General features: G+C 42.5%; 1 protein-coding gene across 13 annotated transcripts in view; it reads right to left on the reverse strand.

Annotated features, from left to right (window-relative positions):
• The window catches only part of UNC80 (unc-80 subunit of NALCN channel complex), a 125,495-nt gene that overhangs the window by 93,929 nt on the left and 12,270 nt on the right, over positions 1–19,296 (reverse strand). For 10 of the 13 annotated variants that reach the window (XM_077181056.1, XM_077181055.1, XM_077181052.1 and 7 more), the window contains exons 6-16: positions 17,763–17,836; positions 17,105–17,244; positions 13,352–13,613; positions 9,992–10,126; positions 9,154–9,376; positions 7,146–7,286; positions 5,591–5,859; positions 4,614–4,967; positions 3,697–3,843; positions 1,713–1,860; positions 176–324 (exon numbers count right to left, since the gene is read on the reverse strand). In XM_077181056.1, coding sequence (XP_077037171.1) covers positions 176–324; positions 1,713–1,860; positions 3,697–3,843; positions 4,614–4,967; positions 5,591–5,859; positions 7,146–7,286; positions 9,154–9,376; positions 9,992–10,126; positions 13,352–13,613; positions 17,105–17,244; positions 17,763–17,836 — 2,042 coding nt within the window. The other 3 variants (XM_077181061.1, XM_077181053.1, XM_077181062.1) reach the window with 2 other exon arrangements.

Below are 19,296 nucleotides of genomic sequence, written 5' to 3' on the forward strand. Positions count from 1 at the left end.
GCAACTCTGTTTCCCTCAGCTGTTCCTCCTAAGACATGTGCTCCAGACTCTTTCCCAGCCCCATTTCCATTTTTAGGGAAGAAACTTCTGAATGTCCCCAGATTCTGAGATGCAGCTTCACTAGTGCCCAATACAGGGAGACAATCACTTTGTTAATTTGGTATCGAGGGCTTACCAGGTTTTCCGGGCTGTGGAGCTCGTGTGTAGTGGATGCACAGCGAGTGATCAATGACTTGAACATGGCACTCACAATAATACCTTCCACGCTCTGGGCTGTAGACTTGTTGTCCACTGTGGTGAAGTTATTCCCAAATCCAGCCTTATCTGTAAAATTCAAGTGTAAGCAAGCCATCTTGTTGGGAACAATTTAAAAGAGAGGGCTTACAGACACACAAAGGGATTATGATTATGATATGAGACAAGTTGCCACCTAATATCCAATGCTCAGTTGTCTCAGTCCCACCCCACAAAAAATATAGCAGAAGCAAAGGGTAAAATGAATTATAAATATGGAAGTATTTCCCAGAAATAGCTGTATTATGAAAAAGGATTGAAAATATCAGGACAATTCTAGTTTTGCACCATTCACACCTCTCATATAAAGAAGTCCAGAATAAGGCTTAAAATTTGAACAATAACTCCAGTTTTTCTAGTTACCATTCTAAGGGATAAGAGGTGTTTGATTAAGCTGCAAAGTGACAACACCCATGAAACAAAAATCTTCTGAACTATAGGAATGCTTTTCTTGGAATGTGCACAAGAACACCAAGCTTTCAGAAAGACTCAAAAAAGAATTAGGCATTTCCATGAATTACAAAAAACATCCCAGTTTCCTGAGATGGGAGATAAGACTCTCAAGAGCTGCCTAAGCTGTCATGTTTCAAAGAATAAGCCAGTCAATAATTGATGAATACTTAGGGAAATGTCATATGGGAATCTTCCTCATGAAAGCTGGCTATATAATGTTCTTTGATGCTTTCCCTGAAATTCCTGGCATCAAAGACAGGCTAATAAATTAGTCAGACTCTCAGAGTGTTTCAGAGGACCTATTCCTACTCTGTAAACAGCCACTCTTAAATGTTGTTTCATGCAGTGACCAAGCATAAATGTTTGCTTGTTCTAATACAGAACATAATTTTCCTAACTTAAAAAAATCCTCAAACCCCACTATGTACACACATGCATGCACATTTGTAACTGCAGGCATATGCATCTGTGTGTCCATATTCTCATTCATTCAAGCAGTTCTTGCTGCTTACTGTGCTGCCTTCTAAGCTCTGAGGCACCCACAGAGGGTTTTAAAGCTCAATTATTCCTCCATTCAGAATAAACTGTGTATTAAACTGGCCATTCCCCCTGGTGCCTTGTCATGTCATGAAGCAGAAAACTTCCTGCCCGAGGCATGGTCTAATGAAAATCTCCTCTGTGAAGAGCCATGAACAAGAGGTAGGATGAATCAAAGGGAGTCCTTCAATTTCAGGTGCACTGTGTGCTACAAGATCTTGAGACAAGGTCAGTGCGTGGTCAGATCCAAAGAGGTCCAACTCCCTTGACCCCCACTGCCTAAGGATTCCGTTTATATATTCAGATACAAACTGAGAATAAACAGAGAACAGCAAATCACATTTTGTCGTTTGCAAAGGACAGGAATGTGGCTTCTTTCTGATGGCACAGTTTAAGACATGCAAGTGACTGATGCCAGGAGTACTTACTATCAGTGACTGGCTCCATGCAGAATCCCAGTAAAGCATGCAGGAAATCCACCACGTTATTGAGAGAATCCTTGTTCACGTAATCTCTCACGGTCTGCCGGAACTGCATCTTGTCCAGTTTGTACAGCTTGGTCAGGCAGTTCTGGGCCTGCAACAGTCCCCATCAAATCATATCACATCAAAGTACATGCTCAAGTTTTGCTAGCAAGAGCAAGGTAATTTTGCACTTAGCTGTCTCTGAACCTGGTCCCATAACAGGACAGGTTCACCTCTGGAGCCAACAAGAAATTCAGCACCAAAGAGAGTGCACCAGTATGGGCACCACTGTTTGAGGTGGTGATAAAGCCACTACCAGCTATATCTCCTGTCCTCTCTTCCTCTGCCCAATCCCAAAGCAAAATCTCACTGGATGTAAATGAACTGGGAATGTACCACCTCTGTCAATGCTCAGTGCCTTGGTGGAACACGTTTTTCGCCTCAGGCATCTGAGTGTCACCCTCTAGCTCAGACCCAACCTATTGAATGCCCCTATACCCAATTTACATCACACAGAACACTAACTTTTTACTTAAAAATTATAATTGTCAACTTCTTATCACAAAACTACCCATCCTACTGGGGCCCCACGAAGCCTGGAGTTAAAAGAATCTAAAATAGCATCTCTACAGGAAACATGAACTCTCCTCTTATCTACAAAAGGGTGCTTAACTTTCCAGTAAACTCAGACATGATTGTCCACGCAGTCAACACAAACGCTGCATGCAAAGCAGTTTGGCCAGACAAACACACAGAAAATGCAACAGACTTACACATGTAGAGAAATGTTTCCCTCAATTCAATGGGCCTGATAAGAATCTTGGTTCCAAGAGGTTTATTTATTTATACTTGATGTTATGCATAGGTCTAAATGGCTCAGCTCCAACAGAAAAATCTAACTGACATGGTGATGAATATGGTACCTGTTCAACCAGTGTTCTGTGCAGAGCCTTTCTACTGCTACCACTGGGACTCTCTCACCCCATCTTGTCCAATTGTGTCCAGTCCTGCAGGACCTGGAAGTCTAGCTAACACAAGAAGACTGCAAGGACACAGAGCAGCCAACCCATCTCTGAGAAATGAACCTCAGAGCCCAGAACCTAATTACAGCTCTGTTGGCACAGCTCAAGCTAACCAAAGCCATGGACAAGCCATGGTTCACACACGTCGCATGGGATTAGTAAACTCTGATTATCATAGTCATGAAAAATGCCCCCTTCTGCAAGCACACATGGTGAGGAGGAGACATGCACTGAGAAGGCCTTTGAAAGGCTCCCATTTAATGAGCAGTTGGACTGATCTCAAGGAGACAAACTCATCTGGATTAAAGCTGATGTCTGGGCTACACTCTGGGCACTTTCCAATGTCTTAACTGGGGCAGAACCAAAAATGGTAGGAATTAACAGTGATGATCCACCATATCCTTCAAAAGGGCACAAGTGAGTCTTTTACTTCCTTGCAGAACAACAGAACAAGTACAGTGCAAATACAGAGCACTCCAACCATCAGGAGCTGATGGAGCAGCCCAGCAGCAATCAGTCAAAATCACCACTAGCAAAGGTGGATGTACTTACACCTCAGATTTTGGATTTATGTAGGCAACCCAAGATAGCTGCACCTCTTGTAAGTGGCATACTCTTTTGGGGTACTGTCCTGTGAAAAATTACTAACACCAGCTCACACATGGAATTTGCTCCCATGTATTGTCCCAACCCATCTGCTGGGGTGGCCAGAAGCACCCTGGGCCCCAGGTGTGCCCTTAGAAAGCCCCAGGGACTGGAAGGCAACACTACAGCTGAAAATCTGCTACGGCTGGGCTGCAACACAGTCTGTGAGCTAGGGCAAAAAGCAACACATTTACTGTCAATACAGGGAAAGCTACAGAGGGGGCAGGCAGCCATCTCAGCAGTACAAGGGGGGACACTTTAATGAGCTTTAATTCTCTTACATTCTCCCGAAATACCTGGAGTCTCAGGCGGTCTCCAGAGAGCCCTCGGTGTCCTTCTCCACAACCATAGGCACAGCCCAAGGACTTCACAATTTTGATCAGCATTGTGAGTGCCAGCCTATGGGTGCTGATAGATGGGCCTTCATCCTGAGGGTCACAGAGGGAAGGACAGTGGGTAACCCTGGCACAACCACTGGCATTTTGCTAGCATTTTGCTAGCATTTTATTTTTGACAAACTGCTTTCCATTTCTCATCTCAGACACTCCATTTCTGTGTTGGTATTCTTGAAGTGTTTACTCCAATTATTTTTCAAGTTTAGAGACCAGCCCCCTCCTTTTTAGTTCCCATCAAAAAGTTATGCTATAAAAGTAAAGCCCCTACATGCTGCTATGCATACCATTCAGAACTGACTTCAAAAAATTAACCCCAAAAAACAGAGAGTTGGCTTGGCTGAGTAGAAAACCAAACATCTTTTTAAAATGTCTTAGATATTATGTTACTATAAGTTGCAGCTTCAGAGGCCAGCAATATAGCATCTCTTGTCCAATTCTCATAGCAATACTGAAAAATTTAAGACTTCTAGTAATCAAATAAAAAAGAAACTGTGCTCACACACTGGGTTCCATTTTTTCTTTACAAGCTATGAATAATAAACCTGAAAAAAAACATTGTCATTGAGGGTTGCAAACACTTTGTCAAGATATTGAAAATGTCCGTGCCAGGCTCACAAACTCCATTTTTGGTAGCTGCTTCTCTGCAGTAGTTACAGTGCTTGAATTGCTAATCATGTTTCCTCATCAGAACCCCAAGTGAGAATCAGAGCAAAATAGAAGGGCAGCTCCATACACATGCATACTCAATCTTAGCAGACATTAAAGTACATTTGGAATTGTATAAAGAGAGAAGCAAGACAAACCTTTTCTTGTTTTCTGTCATTCTTCTCATATGGGCCTCCTCCTCCTCCACCACCTCCATCACCTCCACCTCCTCCTCCACCACCTCCTTCTTCTTCTCCATCTCCAGCTCCACTAATTGGAGGTGGCCCAAACCCACAGGCTGAACCACAAGCAGCCCCTTTAAGCTGGAAGGAGCCTTCACTTGGTCTCTTTTCAGGGGCCTCGTTTTCTTTGTTCTCACTCTTCCTGCGAACTTTCTCCACACAGGGCACCACACCAAGCTGCAGTAAGCATTCCACAATGTTCAGCGCCACGTCACAAATCCGCGAACTGATGTCGTGGTTCAGAACCAAGTAAACAGCCTTCAGCACCACCTGAGGGATTCAAACATCATATTTAAAGCCAGAATTATTTCCTCTCCCAGTAATATTTAGAAATTCTAGATTCCAGAGACTCGTTACAGCGGGCACAGTACAAACTCTGAACAAATAATATACAACCCTAAATACCAAAAGCCTACAACCTAGATGTCAGACAAGAAACCACAGGCTGGGCACAGTCAGGCTGAAAAGGAAACCATGAGATGACATCTGTGAGCCTGAGAACACTGCTTCAGTGCACCAAGAGCTGGCAAGTCATTGAGGGGAAAGCAGAAAAAGTGAGGTTTTAAGGTGCTAGAAGAAAGGTGCTACTCAGTCTTACACTATTTTAAAGGGAATTTGGTGCATGCCCCAGGAACACAGCCATTACATAATACCACTCAAGATCTGATGTGTGCATTCCACATGCACATGCGCTCCTTGCAAGGAGTAACAGGAGTTGCAGTTTCTCAGAGGAGACTTTTAGGATATGGACAAATGTATCTGACTGACCTTTATATACTGCTGAGAGAAGTCATATAAAGAGGTGGAGGAAAAGCCCATCAAACCCCTGATCTCAATGGAACAGCTACATTGACAGAAGAGGGACCTGGCTTTCCTTGTTCCTTGCCAATTACCGAGAGATCCAGCATGCCATTCTTGTGGACAAAGCTGTTGGTTCCATCAATGTGATCCGTATCCTCCAAGCAGCTGTAATTGATGCAGGAGTCTGTCAGGCTCCGTGGGAGGTTGGCACATGCCAGTGGCTCATGGGGCATCTCAGGGATGGGCACCTGGTTGCAAAGCTTCCTCATGTGCTCGCTGAAGAAATCGGCGTAGCCCACGTTGAATGAGGCCAGGGTGGTGTTGAAGGTGGCCACGGTGATGGTGGAGATCTGGGACCGCACTGCAGGGAGGAAAACAGCTACCTGAAAATAAATTTCTATCTCTACAGCTACACAATGGAAAACTGAGGCTGAGCTTGTCTAAAGAGAGCAGCTCCTAAAGTGGTTTGTAACGCCAAAAGAAATAACAAGCTCCTAATTCCTATCATGTGCACAGGGACCAAAGGTAAACTCGTTTCTTCTTTTAATACAGTGTAAATTAGAACAACCCCAAGCTTGTTCTAGCAGTTCAGTTCTCTGGCAGCTCAAGCTGATGTTAAATGGGCAGTCAAGTAGATCAGGCAACTCAGACATTCTAAATCTAATCCAAAAGGATTTTTCTCCCTGCATTAATCCAGTGCCTCATCTTAAAAGCAGCAGTTTCCCCCTGCAAGGCAAAGAGAAAGAACTCTACAGCTGAAAGACAGTAGGGGTCAAGGTAGCAGCACCACAGCACAAATTTGAAACAGCTTTCCAAATCACATCAATCTGGAAAATTTCATCACACCAGTTGAAGAAAACAGTACCTGTGACAGTCTAAACCATCTCCACAATGCATAGCTGTCTGATGAGAAAGGCACTGCAGTCTTAAGCTCACAGCGTTCAGAGACAGGAACTTTGAATTGCTCAGGTTAGCAAGCTGGCTTTAAGAGCAAATTTTTATCAAGGGTGCCTCATATTTTTAAAATGCATACTGATTTCCAGGCCCCAGTGCTCATAACTTCCCACACCTAGTGCTTTGTAAGTAGGTTTATATACCCTGTAGTGTAGAAAGACATCCATAGGGTTGTTTAGACCACCATCTGCCAGACAGTACAGTAACAGGGCTAGAGACTAACAAAGAATCTCTTCCTATGGCTATTAGATATAAATATAGTCTACTTAATGAACTAATGACATCTAATACATCTAATGAGCAATGACTCAGTGATGGACTGGTTATATTATATACATAGCAACTCGCTAGAGTGGCAATCACATTTCCTGACAGCTTGCAGTTGTGCTAGCTGCCATTAAAGACAGCAATACCAAGCTTCTGTTCACACTTCTGTGTTGTGTTGTGGTAAGGCAAGAGAACCTCAAACCATGCCTTCTCCCTGCTGATGGCCACCAATTGTTTTAACAACTGCTCCAGATAAACATGAACCGTTTGAAACCTTTTTCTTCATAGTACATAAAACCCCTCAAGAGATACAGAAACAAAAAAGGAAAAATCAATTAGTCACACACATGCAGAAACAGTAACTCTTCCTTCCACTTTTTTGGTTGATATTTCAATGAAACACCTGTCCTGAGGAGTTAAATTTACCTTCTTTGACTGTGTTGTCTCCATGGCTGTTGGAGGGGTCTGGCAGTTCAGAGACCAGCGTGTGATGGGAGTGCGAGTGCCGGGCGCTCAGCCCCTCCATCTCCGTGGCTGTGTCAGAGCTTCCCCTCCTGGTAAACTTCCCTAGAGAGACAACAAGAAACAGAGATTTTGTTTAGCTACCTGAGAGGTGGCTGGAGACAGCAGCTGTGGTTAAAAGTTAAAGGATTGGAATCTGTAAAAATCAAGGAATCAAGCTTTTTCATCACGCTGTGAAGCAGAACCAAAGATTATGGTGGGATTCCTTATGTGGGTTCATTGACATAGAGACAAAATGGTCCAAACTCTCTGCAAGGCTCTTCCCCTCAGCACATACTGGTTTAGCTGACACCTGCATTCTTAACCAACTGCACCTTCAAGAAAATAAAACTGGTCAGCACTGTATGACTCCACCCTTTGAGGTATACTATAGGAATTTATTTTTGGGGCAAAGAGGAGAGGAAACTAAGTATTTCATTTTAGAGGAGTGCTAAGGCAAACTAAATCCTTCAAGAACACAAAAAAACACTGCTTAGTGAACTTAGAAATTTGAAGTAACAAATTTTTAGGTTCAAACACTGTACCTCTGCAATATCAAGACAGTATAAGCCTCATTGAGAAAATAGCCTATTTATATTCTGTCCAATATGCACTCCAGGAAAACTGTGAATAGAACTTTTCAGCATACTAATGACTTTGTTAATGACACTAATGACACTGCTGCTAACAATTGTCATGCTGTTGTAATAATTGTCATAATAATGATACTGCTGCCTCTTCAAAGATTTCTCTTTTAAAGAAGGGAATACAAAAATTCTTTGGATCTATTTGAAGATGCAATGCTTGTGTAGTGCTTGCTACCACACAGGAACAGTGGTATTCAAGTGGAAAAGAGATCACTACAGGCTCCCAGAGTAGCTATTATTCCAGTAAAGAAGTTTTCAGAGAAAAAGTGAACTGAAGCACAAGTCCTTCAAGGTCTGCTGTGAGCAGTTATATCACAGACATATTTTATGAAAAATCATTTTGCCACAATTTTTTCTCCTGAGAAGCTGAGAAGCCTCAGAGGAAAAGAAAAACAATAATTATCTGCCACTGTGGAATAAAACAGGTGTATATTTGATTGGCCTCATGTGATTGTTTTTAATTAATGACCAATCACAGGTACAGCTCTGTCGGGACTCTGAGCAGTCACAAGATTTTATTGCCATTCCATTCTTTGCTAGCCTTGTGATGAAATAGTTTTCTCTCCATTCTTTAGTGTAGTTTTAGTATATAATTTTCTTTTAATATAATACATATCATAAAATAATAAATCAGCCTTCTGAAACATGGAGTCAAGATTCTCATCTCTTCCCTCGTCCTTGTACACCTACGCACCCCACCACACAGTTACCAACAGATGTGGATGTGTAACGCAAACATTTATGCCCTGGTAGCTTCCCACTCTCAGGAATGCAATCTCCTCCCTTTCCTAGACTTCTTCACTGCTTCCCTTCAAGGCACTGAAAATGCTAATGCTTAGCACAAGCTACAATGCTATGCACAGGTTATCACTGGTCATGATGACCAGTCACAGTAGTTATTTGCCACTCATCCACACAGTCCATTTTTACTTTCAAAGGCCTCTGAAGTTGTAAATAAACTATTGGGTCACATCCTTTCATCAGGCCCTGTTATCCTAGTGAAAATACACGCAGTGTACCCACTTATGCTTTAACATTCTGCCCAAACTTTTCACACGGATACTTCCTCGCTCTTCCATCCACACAAATATCCTTGAGCCTCTGTTTCTCACAGCCTTCAATTCCACTCAACAACAGTCTTGGAATTTAGAGGTTTTTTTAATTAAGCAAACAGAACCGGGAACAGAGGGTGACAGAAGGACTGTATGAAGAAACAGCCCCTGCTGTTCTCTGAATGTTCGCAACAGGAGCGACACGGAGCCTGGGGCAGACCAGCGACACCTCACCTAAGATGGTGGTTGGCCACCCTCCCCTCTCCATGCCACGCCGGTCCTCTCCAATTCCAGAGAAGCTGCCGAAGGAGAAAGTGCTGCGAGTGGGGGAGACATCCAGGTGATCCTCGTGGAGCAGGAAGGGCACCCCCATCCGCCGCTGCCGCTTCTTCCCGGCGTGGTGGAACGGAATCGACCCCTTGCGCTCACGCTCCCTGTCCTCTTTGCGGCTCTTGAACTGCAGCAAGAGCAGTTAAGAAGCTTTGAGGCATGGAAAACAACCACTTCAGGGAAAAAGATAACACAGATATATTTCCCCAAGTATAACTTTGCACTCTGAGCATTTTATCTTGGCCATTTCCCATGGCAGAGTCTAATTGCATGCTGGGGTCCTGTGAGCATTTGAAGGAGTTCAGTCTTGCCCGAGGCTGGGATGGATGCCCTCAGATAATTTTATGTCATTCTTTGACCTTGAGCATGGAATGGATGGTTGGAAACCCAGAGCTAAGACGAGGTAAAAAAAGCAGAACTCACGGAATTAGCTGGAATTACAGTGAGCACTGGCACTTAAAATTCAGCACTGGCTGAGTAGCCTCCTCTCATGCAGTTCCATCAGGACAATTACTTGAATAAAGACTTCAGTATTATGTTCAGGATGCGCATATAAAAACCAATATAATAACATGCAGAATCAACTCCAGTGAAAAGGGATGATGATCTCACATATGGCATGAATATATATTCCAAGCAGACCTCATGAATACATAGTCCAAGCAGACCTTCAGCAGCTACTTAGGGAGACACTGAGCTGCTGAACCATAGGTAAATTAAAGTGCAGTTTTCTTTCACTCACCTTTTTGAAGATGTTCATTCCCAGGTCTGTGGAGAGATCTGGAACTGCTGGTCTACGCAAGTTGGTCAGTGAAACCTTGGAAAATGCCTCTGTACTTAGTGACTTTTCTTCCTCATTACACTTTATTGTAAGATCCTGCAGCTCCCAAAAGAAGACAAACACAAGGAGAAATAGAGGATAATCAGCCTTGAAAAAGGAGCTGCTTCCTAGAACTATCATAGGAGCCCTGTAGAAGAAAAAGACTCCATTCATTACACAAAAACATTTACACATTTAAAGAAAAATAAATGAACAAAATTTAGAAACTTACAGAATTATTTACTTTGACTAACCTTTCAGTCACCAAAGGAAAAAAGTACAGCACACTGTAGGGAAAGCCTCAGGCATTGCTGTCAGCCTGGTGTGGTGGCATGGAAGAACATGTTTGATTGTGATCCCAGGTAAGACTCGAAGTAACTGATGAGGTCTTTGAGATCTTGGTTTAAGTCCATGAGCAATCATATGGTTACCCTTTGTAAAGTGCTTCATTTAAGATCCATGCCCTTAATAACACACACTTTTAAATACATATTTTGGGACTAAACTGCAAATAAGCAACACTGTCCCTTCAAGAAACTTAATTTTCAGAAAATTTATTTACTCAAAGAAATCTAAAACTTCTAAATCATTAAACATCCTTCACTTGTAGTAAGAGGGCTCCCCATCCATCATTTTTCATATGAAACTTCCCCCCTTTCCTGGATCACAGAATGTCCCACAACAGCAAAAACCATGAGGCTCACTCACCCCAGCTTCAGTAGAGCTCACTCAACTCACCTCTGCATCAAACAACACACGCCATACCTGCCTGCTGCAAAGAATTAAACTGGCACAAACTCAGCCTCCAGCCCTCTGCTCTCAGTAGAGACCTAATGCCCATCTTCCATGAGATGTTTGTGCAGCTGACCTGACCAAACTCCCTCAGGGTAATTTGCTTCTGCCTAAATATCAGCTTTTTTCCAATTGAATGCTCTTTTTCTTTGCTGTCCCACCAGAAATATTCAGCTGAAAAAGCAGGTCAGGTTAAAACACCTTTCTGCTTTCAACGCAAAGATAGCCATATGTCAGGGATAGATGAAGTGACCACTGTGACAGGTTTAGATTCTGCCTAGCCAGACTGCAAATTGCAGAGCCAGCTTCTGCAGCACACAAGTGTGCAGTTTTATGCACAAGGTCCAGAAGCACCTGATGAAGCCTTTGCAGCTGAAGCCTGACACAAGTTACAGTATTTGCAGTACCAAATATTGGGGGTCACACATTTTTCAGAGACTTTTCAGACTAATCAGAAACTACCCTTGAATCCTCCCTCTTAATTTTATCAGGACAAGAATGAGACACACAGCAGCAAGTCTCCTCCTCACCACTGTTTGTAGAACAAAGGTATGCATATCTACCACTTTGCATCTATGATTAAAGAGTCAGAGGAGTCACACATGAAATCCAGTACACAGTAAATCAGGATTCAACCCTAGCCACTCTCAACAGTGAGGCCAGCAAGTACTCCATATGGCTTTTTTCTTAGCCTTTATAGCTCTCTGGCCCCTGCTGGCTACAAAACATTGTATGAAATTATTTTGGATTAAGTATCTTTGTCCATTGGTTACTAAGTCAGTGTATACTAGGTGGTTTTTCTTTACTCAGTTTTTGCCTGCCACTTTATATCTTTCCTGCTGAAACACAGTGTGCCAATGTTTTTGAGAAGATATTGATTCAACTTTGAGTAGAAATGATGACACTGTGTTAGGAATTTCAGGTCTAGACTGAAAAACCAGGCTTTAAGCCTGTGTCAGACAAGCTTGAGAAGCCTCAGCATACAACCCCTTGTGTTAACAGAAAAGACAAATCCCAGCCTTTGGGGGGTGGCATTCTCTGCTGTGAACTAACAGAGAGACTTGTTTGATGAGACTTATGTAAGAATAGCAGTAAAATTCCTGCAGTTGGCTGGGATGAACTGGAACCCAGCTGCTTCTGTGTATTGCACTAGTTTCAGTCCTCAAAGTTGTAAAGAAGGGGGGCATGAGTTGAAAGTTTTGCTGCCTGGAAGACCATTTCACTTCCTCCATCACAGCTGCTATGCTTAACAAACTGGAACCCTGGAACAGGATTCTATTTTAAAGAAGTATGGCAAAAATACACTGGACTGACACAGAGGTCACCAAAAGCACTCAAACTCAGCCTTGGAGAGAAGCATGCCCTGGACAGTCCTCACATGGGCAGCCACAATGTACCCAGTGGAATTGCCAAATGGAATTCAGAACAATATTAGAGAAGAGCAAAGGAATCTTCTGCAAGTGAAATAGTTTATGCTTGTTTTCTAGATTTTGAGCATCTGGGGTCTACTGGAAAAAAGATATTTCACCTTCTTTCCACTCAATACCTGTCAGAGTCCCAAAAGCAGCAGTTTTAGGAAAAACACCAAGAATTCTGAGATTTCCAACTCCAAAAAATACATTTGATAGCAAAATAAACACGTCTTTTATTCAAGTGTGACATAAAATTGGAAGGCAAAAGTAGAATCTCTGGTAAATTTTGTAAGGCAGCTCCATCAACTAAGTAAATCGGCATTTGCTGCACATGACAGGAAGAGAGGGCACAACGTAAAAGTAGAACAAATCCACAAGGAGATTAACTGAAAATGCAACAACATTCCTTTTTTAACTCTGGAACAGGCCAACAACACAAAAAAATATTTAAGCTCAAACACAAAGCTCTTTACTGCAGCAAGGTCAGGCAGACAGGGCTCACTGTCCAGCAAACAGGGAGCAAGACTTGACGCCTATTAGGACAGTTTCTCTACTAAGACTTTTTTTTTTTTTGTAAATATAAAAATTATGTAATAACAGCAGAAGTACCAACATGGAGAGCTTTTGCTCACTGCCACTGTTTGCCAAGCCTAATTCAATATTTTAGCACAAGAGTTTGTCTGAAGTGTGCAGTCCTGTGCTAAACACAGTTCCTTTTCTCTCATTTGAGGGAGTACACCAGAGAAGCTCAGTGGGTCCTGACCATTACACTGTAATACAAAGGCATTGGTAACCACTTCTTCTGACAACTGCATTAGCACATTCTCACATTAAAAACTAATGTTATCCCAGTTCACCCTAGATTAATTATCCCAAATCAACAATCCAGCTCTCAGCAGTCGCCAGCTGTGACCCTCTGCATCAGATTCTACCCTTCTGAATCAATGCAGGTACCTGACTGTAAGATTGATCTGGAAGTGAGCCCATACCAAAGCTGTGCCCATCCCTACCTGTTCAGCAACCACTCCACAGCATCACCACCACAGCAATTATTTTCTCACCACCAGCAACTCCTCACCTGGGTTTTGTGGGTGTTCACCAGAGAGGGTGCAGCAGCCACCATGGAGCTGCTACGAGGCCTTGGCAGAGGGGTGACCTCAGGCTCAGGGGGCTTCTCAGGTTTCTCCTGCAGCATGTGCCTCAGCCTCTGCAGGTAGTACATCAGTGACCACTGCGTGCCCTCCTCAGACCAGTGGGGCTGCAGCAGGCAGCGCAGCACAGCCACGTCGAAGTAGGTGGCGTAGCGGGACTTCTGGCAGGGTGGAATCACCAAGGACACCCTGTTCCAAAAGGCAGGGATAGAAATGTCAGTCCTCAGACTCCTTAGGCCTTCTCAGATACTCAGCTCTCTGCATAAAGTCCTTTGGGATTAAGGTGCCTAAGTGAGGAAAGCATTATTGAAGGCATCGAACTGGATATTTGGCTTTCAGGTGCCCAGAGGACTCCAACACATGCTGTCAGGGGTTTTCTGGGACAGGGGTGCTTTCTTAAACTGTGATCTGAAGATAAGCCTCCAGTACCTGTGCTCACTTAGTAATTTGTTCAGCAGGAAACAGACAACCCTCATGCATCTGCAGCTCTGATACTCATAATATTTAGGAATGGTTTACATTTGCTCATATCAGGCCTTACTTAAGAAAAAGCAGGAAAGGCAGCTAAGTTGGTTAACCTTTTAAACTAATTAAATCAATTCCTATATAAATAAAAGCTACTATTATGAGCATTCTTTGTCAAGGTGTTCTAGAGAAAAGCACCTTTTAAAACCCTCATTATAATTTTATTGCCTTATCAATTTCCCAGTGGATTTCCTAAGTATTGGAGAAATTAGTGCACACAAAAGCAAGGCATCCGTAAGTGAACTTCACAGATGAGAATCTAGAAGGCAGCTGTATGTCATTCATAGACAATGCTTTTGCAATAAATTGCCCTAAAATTTTTATTCCTAATCTCTTATACAGCTTTTTTCCCAGCAGAGTACAACTGGCCTGATCTACCCTCTGGACAGTCACTAGCTGTCAGGAGACAATCTGACAGAAAGGAGCAAGTGAAAGGCAGTCAGAGGAATAAGAATCACATGGTAAGAGGTGTGAAATCCTGGGGGTGGTGCAGGAACTCTGGAATTTTTTTCTTTTTATTTTTTTTTTGTCTGCTGAATACATATTTTGAAAGTTTCCACTCTAGATTAGAAACAGACCTCTGTGACCTGTTTATTTCTGGGATTCTATAGAAATTAAGAGTGCTTTCATGCCCTATATTCCCAGGCATTTGAGAATCATCACAAGAATATCAAGCTGGTGTTCTATTTTTTGTTAAAAGCCATTTTTATTATCAGCTCTGCAAGTAGCGTGGACAGGTCATCCCCATCTCCACCACATTCTGAACAGATGGGTCCAAGGCCATGGTCCAGGAAAGCCCTAGGGAACAGCAGCAACACTGAGCCCTGGGACCTCTGAGAGCTCAAGTGCTTTGCTGCATCTCTGCCCTGTGCCCCCAAGGCAGGCATGGAGCCGGCAAAAAAGTGTGCATGGAACACTGACACCAACTGGAATCACATGAACCCTGCTCCATCTTACATGCCTGGAAACAGGGAGCAGGTGTCAGGGCTGGGCTTGGATCAACACATGGATCCAGAGCTCAGATTTGCAGAAGATGGTTTGCTGCCAGCCCCACAAGCCAATGCTGGAGGCACTTGGAAACTGCAGACCAGCCTGTGTCAGCATATGCCACACTACACAAAATACACACACTCAAAGTTTCTCCCCTAGTGCTGTATTCCAGGTAAAAAGGCTGCAAGTTTGACAACTTTGAAATGAGCTGTCACAAAAACCTGAAAAACTGATTTGGGAAAGAAAACAACATGAAATGGGAATATGCTGTAACATTTTCCCCATAAAGCTGATGTGAAGGTGGTTTTGTCAAAGTTTAGGCTGTGCCACATAGATCTAGCCTGCAAAAAGCCAGAAGTATACCCAAAGTATCCCAGCCAAGGAAATAAAAACCTGTCATCCCAGTAGCAATTGTGAAAGGCCTCTGCAGGACCCTGAGCAGTGTATGGGGCTAAATAAACAGCTTTTCATGCTCCCCTATCTGTGACACAGGCAAACCTGAGGCATGACACAGGCTGGAGCAAGGCATGTTCTCCCTATGAAATATTTCTAACTTCCTGCAAAGTCTATTTCCCAGGCAGCCTGTTCAAGGTAGCAGCTGGATCAAGGGCTGTGGTTTATTTGCTTCAGGATTAAACTGAATCATCTCTTTATGGAGAATTACACTGAGTGGAGGAGCCACACTCAGCTAGGATCAGAACAAGCCCTTTGTTTAGACAGTTTCTGAAAAACCAGAAATTCAACTCTGTAGTTCATTGAGAAGAAAATCTAGTGCTTGTATAATCAGCTGATGGTTGCCTGTGACTGCAGGGAAAGTGGAAATGCAGCCTTCCTTCAACCCCTGGCCAAGGACAAAGGAATACTTTGGCTGTTGGTAAGCAGAGTAAACAACATTTGTTCCACAGTTATCTGTTGCTTGGCAACCAAAGCTCCCTGTACAGCCTTAACTCATCAATGAGTTCTGCAAATGAGGAGGCATAATGATGCTCTCTTCAAAGCCTGTCTGGAGCTTCATCCCCATGGCAACCACCAGACCCTGCTTGATAAATTGATCACCTGATTCTGTCTTCTTAAAAGGTTGCTTATTTCTTACAGCAGTGCACTCTCTGAGCAGTACTGTTCACACACAGAAAGGCAGCTCTGTCCCCACCTTCAGTTTTACTGGTTCACAGTAATAGAAATTAAATACAGACCCAGAACTGACAACAGGCTTGATAAAAAACCCCAAGGGATTTTTTTTATCTCATTCCTGATGGGATGAGAGCCTTTAGGAATAGCTTTTTCCTTTGCACCAGTGAAAAGATGCCCTGAGCTCCCATTTGAGAGATCAGAGCTGTTCCTAGCTAATATTCAGAAAAATCACTCCATCCTCTATTTCTGTCACTGTAATGAAGCCATTTCTTAAAAATGCAGTGTTTTGGATATGACATTTCCCCAAGGAGAAGCAACAGGACCAGAGTTTTCAGGTGTTCAAGTAACACTCCTAAATCCACAGAGACTTAAAATTACAGCCCTCCCTCTGCAAAATCTCTGAAAACACTCATCATCCTGATTTACTTTATGGCCCTGAGTGTCCAGCGCTACTGAAAATCTACTTCTATCTTCCTGTGCCAAAATTTAGATGAATTTATTAGTGCCAAGCTGGGAACCAGAGTCTGAGCACTGTAGGACAAGCTGGAAGCACATTTTCATAGCTGTGCTTCTTTGTTAGTCTGTTCCTTTGGGTCAGTAAAGCCAGCCATGCAGCAGGATGCAAAGGAGACATAATGAAGGCAGTGCAAAGAGGCTTGCAGAAATTCTTTGCTAGGGGGAAAGAAAATCTGGTCAGAAGGAAGCCAGATAATATACCAGTTGCCTGAAGGTGAAACTAGCCTGGAAGGGCTGAACCTGAGGGTTATTTTTTGAGTCTTGAATTCCAGCATTCTAGAATAGACCAAAGAAACTGTCCCAACAGGCCAGCTAGAGATTTCTCTGAAGAGAGAAGCATTGAGTAACAAGTGCTGCCATCTTTTTCATCACCCAGAGCTGAGATTTGTTGAATTAAGAATTTGATACCAACATCCAACACCCTCAGCATGTCCAGACAAAAGTGCATGCAAGATGGACTTGTGTGACCTCCACCGCTAAATCACATGAGCCCAAGTTTCTCCTGAAAGTCTTTGTACCTGGGATGTGCAGAACTTCTCTCCTGGGAGGTCTGGGAGGACACACTTCCCTCCAAGGAATTTCCAGGGTGACATGCTGAACCAGAAGCCTTTGGAGGTACAGGATCTGGCTGTGTTGTCTCACAGACCACCTGCAGTCCCTTGAGATAGTTGCAAAAAAGAAAATAGGCACACCAACATAGGTATGTAAACATTTATCGCTCTCATGTTAGTTGTATAACTGCAATTTGAGTTTAGACATTTGAGTTTAAACATTGAGTTTAGTTACTTTTACACCATAAAACCATGGAAAAACTGATCAAGCCTGGGGCTTCTCAATACAAGGCATTGTACAGGCAAAGGGTACATTGTACAGGTCTCTTGCCCAGGAGAATGATTTGGGATGGAAGGGACCTTAAAATCAGGCTCCAACCCTCCTGCCATACACAAGAACAGGCTTCCATCCTATAAGACAGGAGAAGGCCAAGGAGGATCCAGATAGATATACCCCACAGCCTTTGGTTCCACTGCAAACAAGATTGGGTGCCTTAGCTGTGAATAACTGTAATTTCTGGAGATGAAATACTTTAGGGTGGTAACTGCAAGTTCTCTTTCAATATTTATTCCCCCCTCCCTCAGCACCTTATTCAAGCTTGTCAAACCTTAGCACAGAACTTACTTCAGTACGTCCACTGTCCAGATTAGGGGATTCACAGGTCACACTCTGGTTATTGGTGGGAGAACTTCTCTTGGCTGAGGAAAGAAGTCAAAGCAGGACACTTCAAGAAATGCCTCCTGCTCTATAATGTACCTAGTATAAAGTATTATAATAAAAGGATAAACCAAAAAACAAAGCCAGCCATCTATCTGCTGCAAACTTCCTAGGCACTAGTCACAGCCATAAAAAGAAAACAGGACTGTTAGTTTTTTCAGTTCTTTCTATTGTGTTGACAACAACACTCTCTACTGAAAAATCTCCATTTCTTTAAAATTAAATTTGAATATAAATTTCACCCTAAATCCATTCACCACCAATTGTGTTTTCCTGTGCAGAGTAGTCCCTTTTATTTTGGATCTCTTCATCCTATTTGTACATATATTCAGGTCCTTTTCTAGGTTCCATCACTCAGAGTGTATTGTGATTCACAATTTGCCAAATGCCTTCAGCACAGGAAATACATGGATGTCACACAAAATTTGAATTACAATACTGTAGCAGACCAAGGGTAACACACAGACTGGGATGACAAGTCTTGAAATCCTGTGTTGAAAGCAGTGCAGATATGACTGAATCAGACTGCAAAACAAATACTGCAAAGCTTCTTCATTCATTTTTTTATTTGTTGTTTGAAGGAAAATTTAAGTAAATTTGACTTTCTTTTTTCCCACCTTGAGAAAATGCTAAGATAGCAGAATCTTCCTACACATAAAAGGCCTCATTCCAATTAGTATTTCTGTCCTGCTGAAAAACCTTTCAAAACATAAAAAAATATTTTCCTTCCAGACTTCACTTCTGAAGCTATTTTTAGAGATTTTCACATAGACCTATAGAAAAAAAAATCCAATAGTCAAAGAAAATTTCCTCTGTTAGTTCTAGGGCTGAAATACTATATTTTAATTCTAGAAGTTGAAGAAGAGGGACAAAGAGCAAGGTGTAAAAGACTGTTTTAAATCATTTGGAAGACCTGAATCTTGTTAATTCTGGACTTTCCCAGTAGGTCTACTAAGTCTTCATAACAAAATATGGCATCCAAAATGACCTGTTATCAGAAAAAACTAATTTAGTGAATTACATTTTCACTATGGTGAAAACTACAGTTTCATGCTTTTGAGAACTGAAAGCAATGGTACAGCATTATATCTTGCTCACTTTCAATTCAACACCATGCAGGAATTATAAAAAAAGTATTGTCTCAAAGATAACAGCAAAAATGGGGGGTTTTTTAGGACTAGGCCAGACAAAAATACTTGGAAGCCAAAGCCCTGGAAGCCTCAGCACCCAACTCCAATCTCACTATGGCTGAAGCTCAAAGGAAAAGTAACCCCTTCCAGTATTCAAAAGTGAATTTACAACCTAGGCCTTCTTTGGACTCTCTTGAAACTATGTTTTCTAATTTCATAACATACTCTAAATCAAATTTTAGACAGCAGAACCACCTGTGTGCTCTTCACTGTTCATTTTTGTCCAGTGCCAGTTTGGGAAAGACTTCCTC

The sequence above is a fragment of the Agelaius phoeniceus genome, chromosome 7, assembly GCF_051311805.1.
Source record: "Agelaius phoeniceus isolate bAgePho1 chromosome 7, bAgePho1.hap1, whole genome shotgun sequence".
NCBI lineage: Eukaryota > Metazoa > Chordata > Aves > Passeriformes > Icteridae > Agelaius > Agelaius phoeniceus.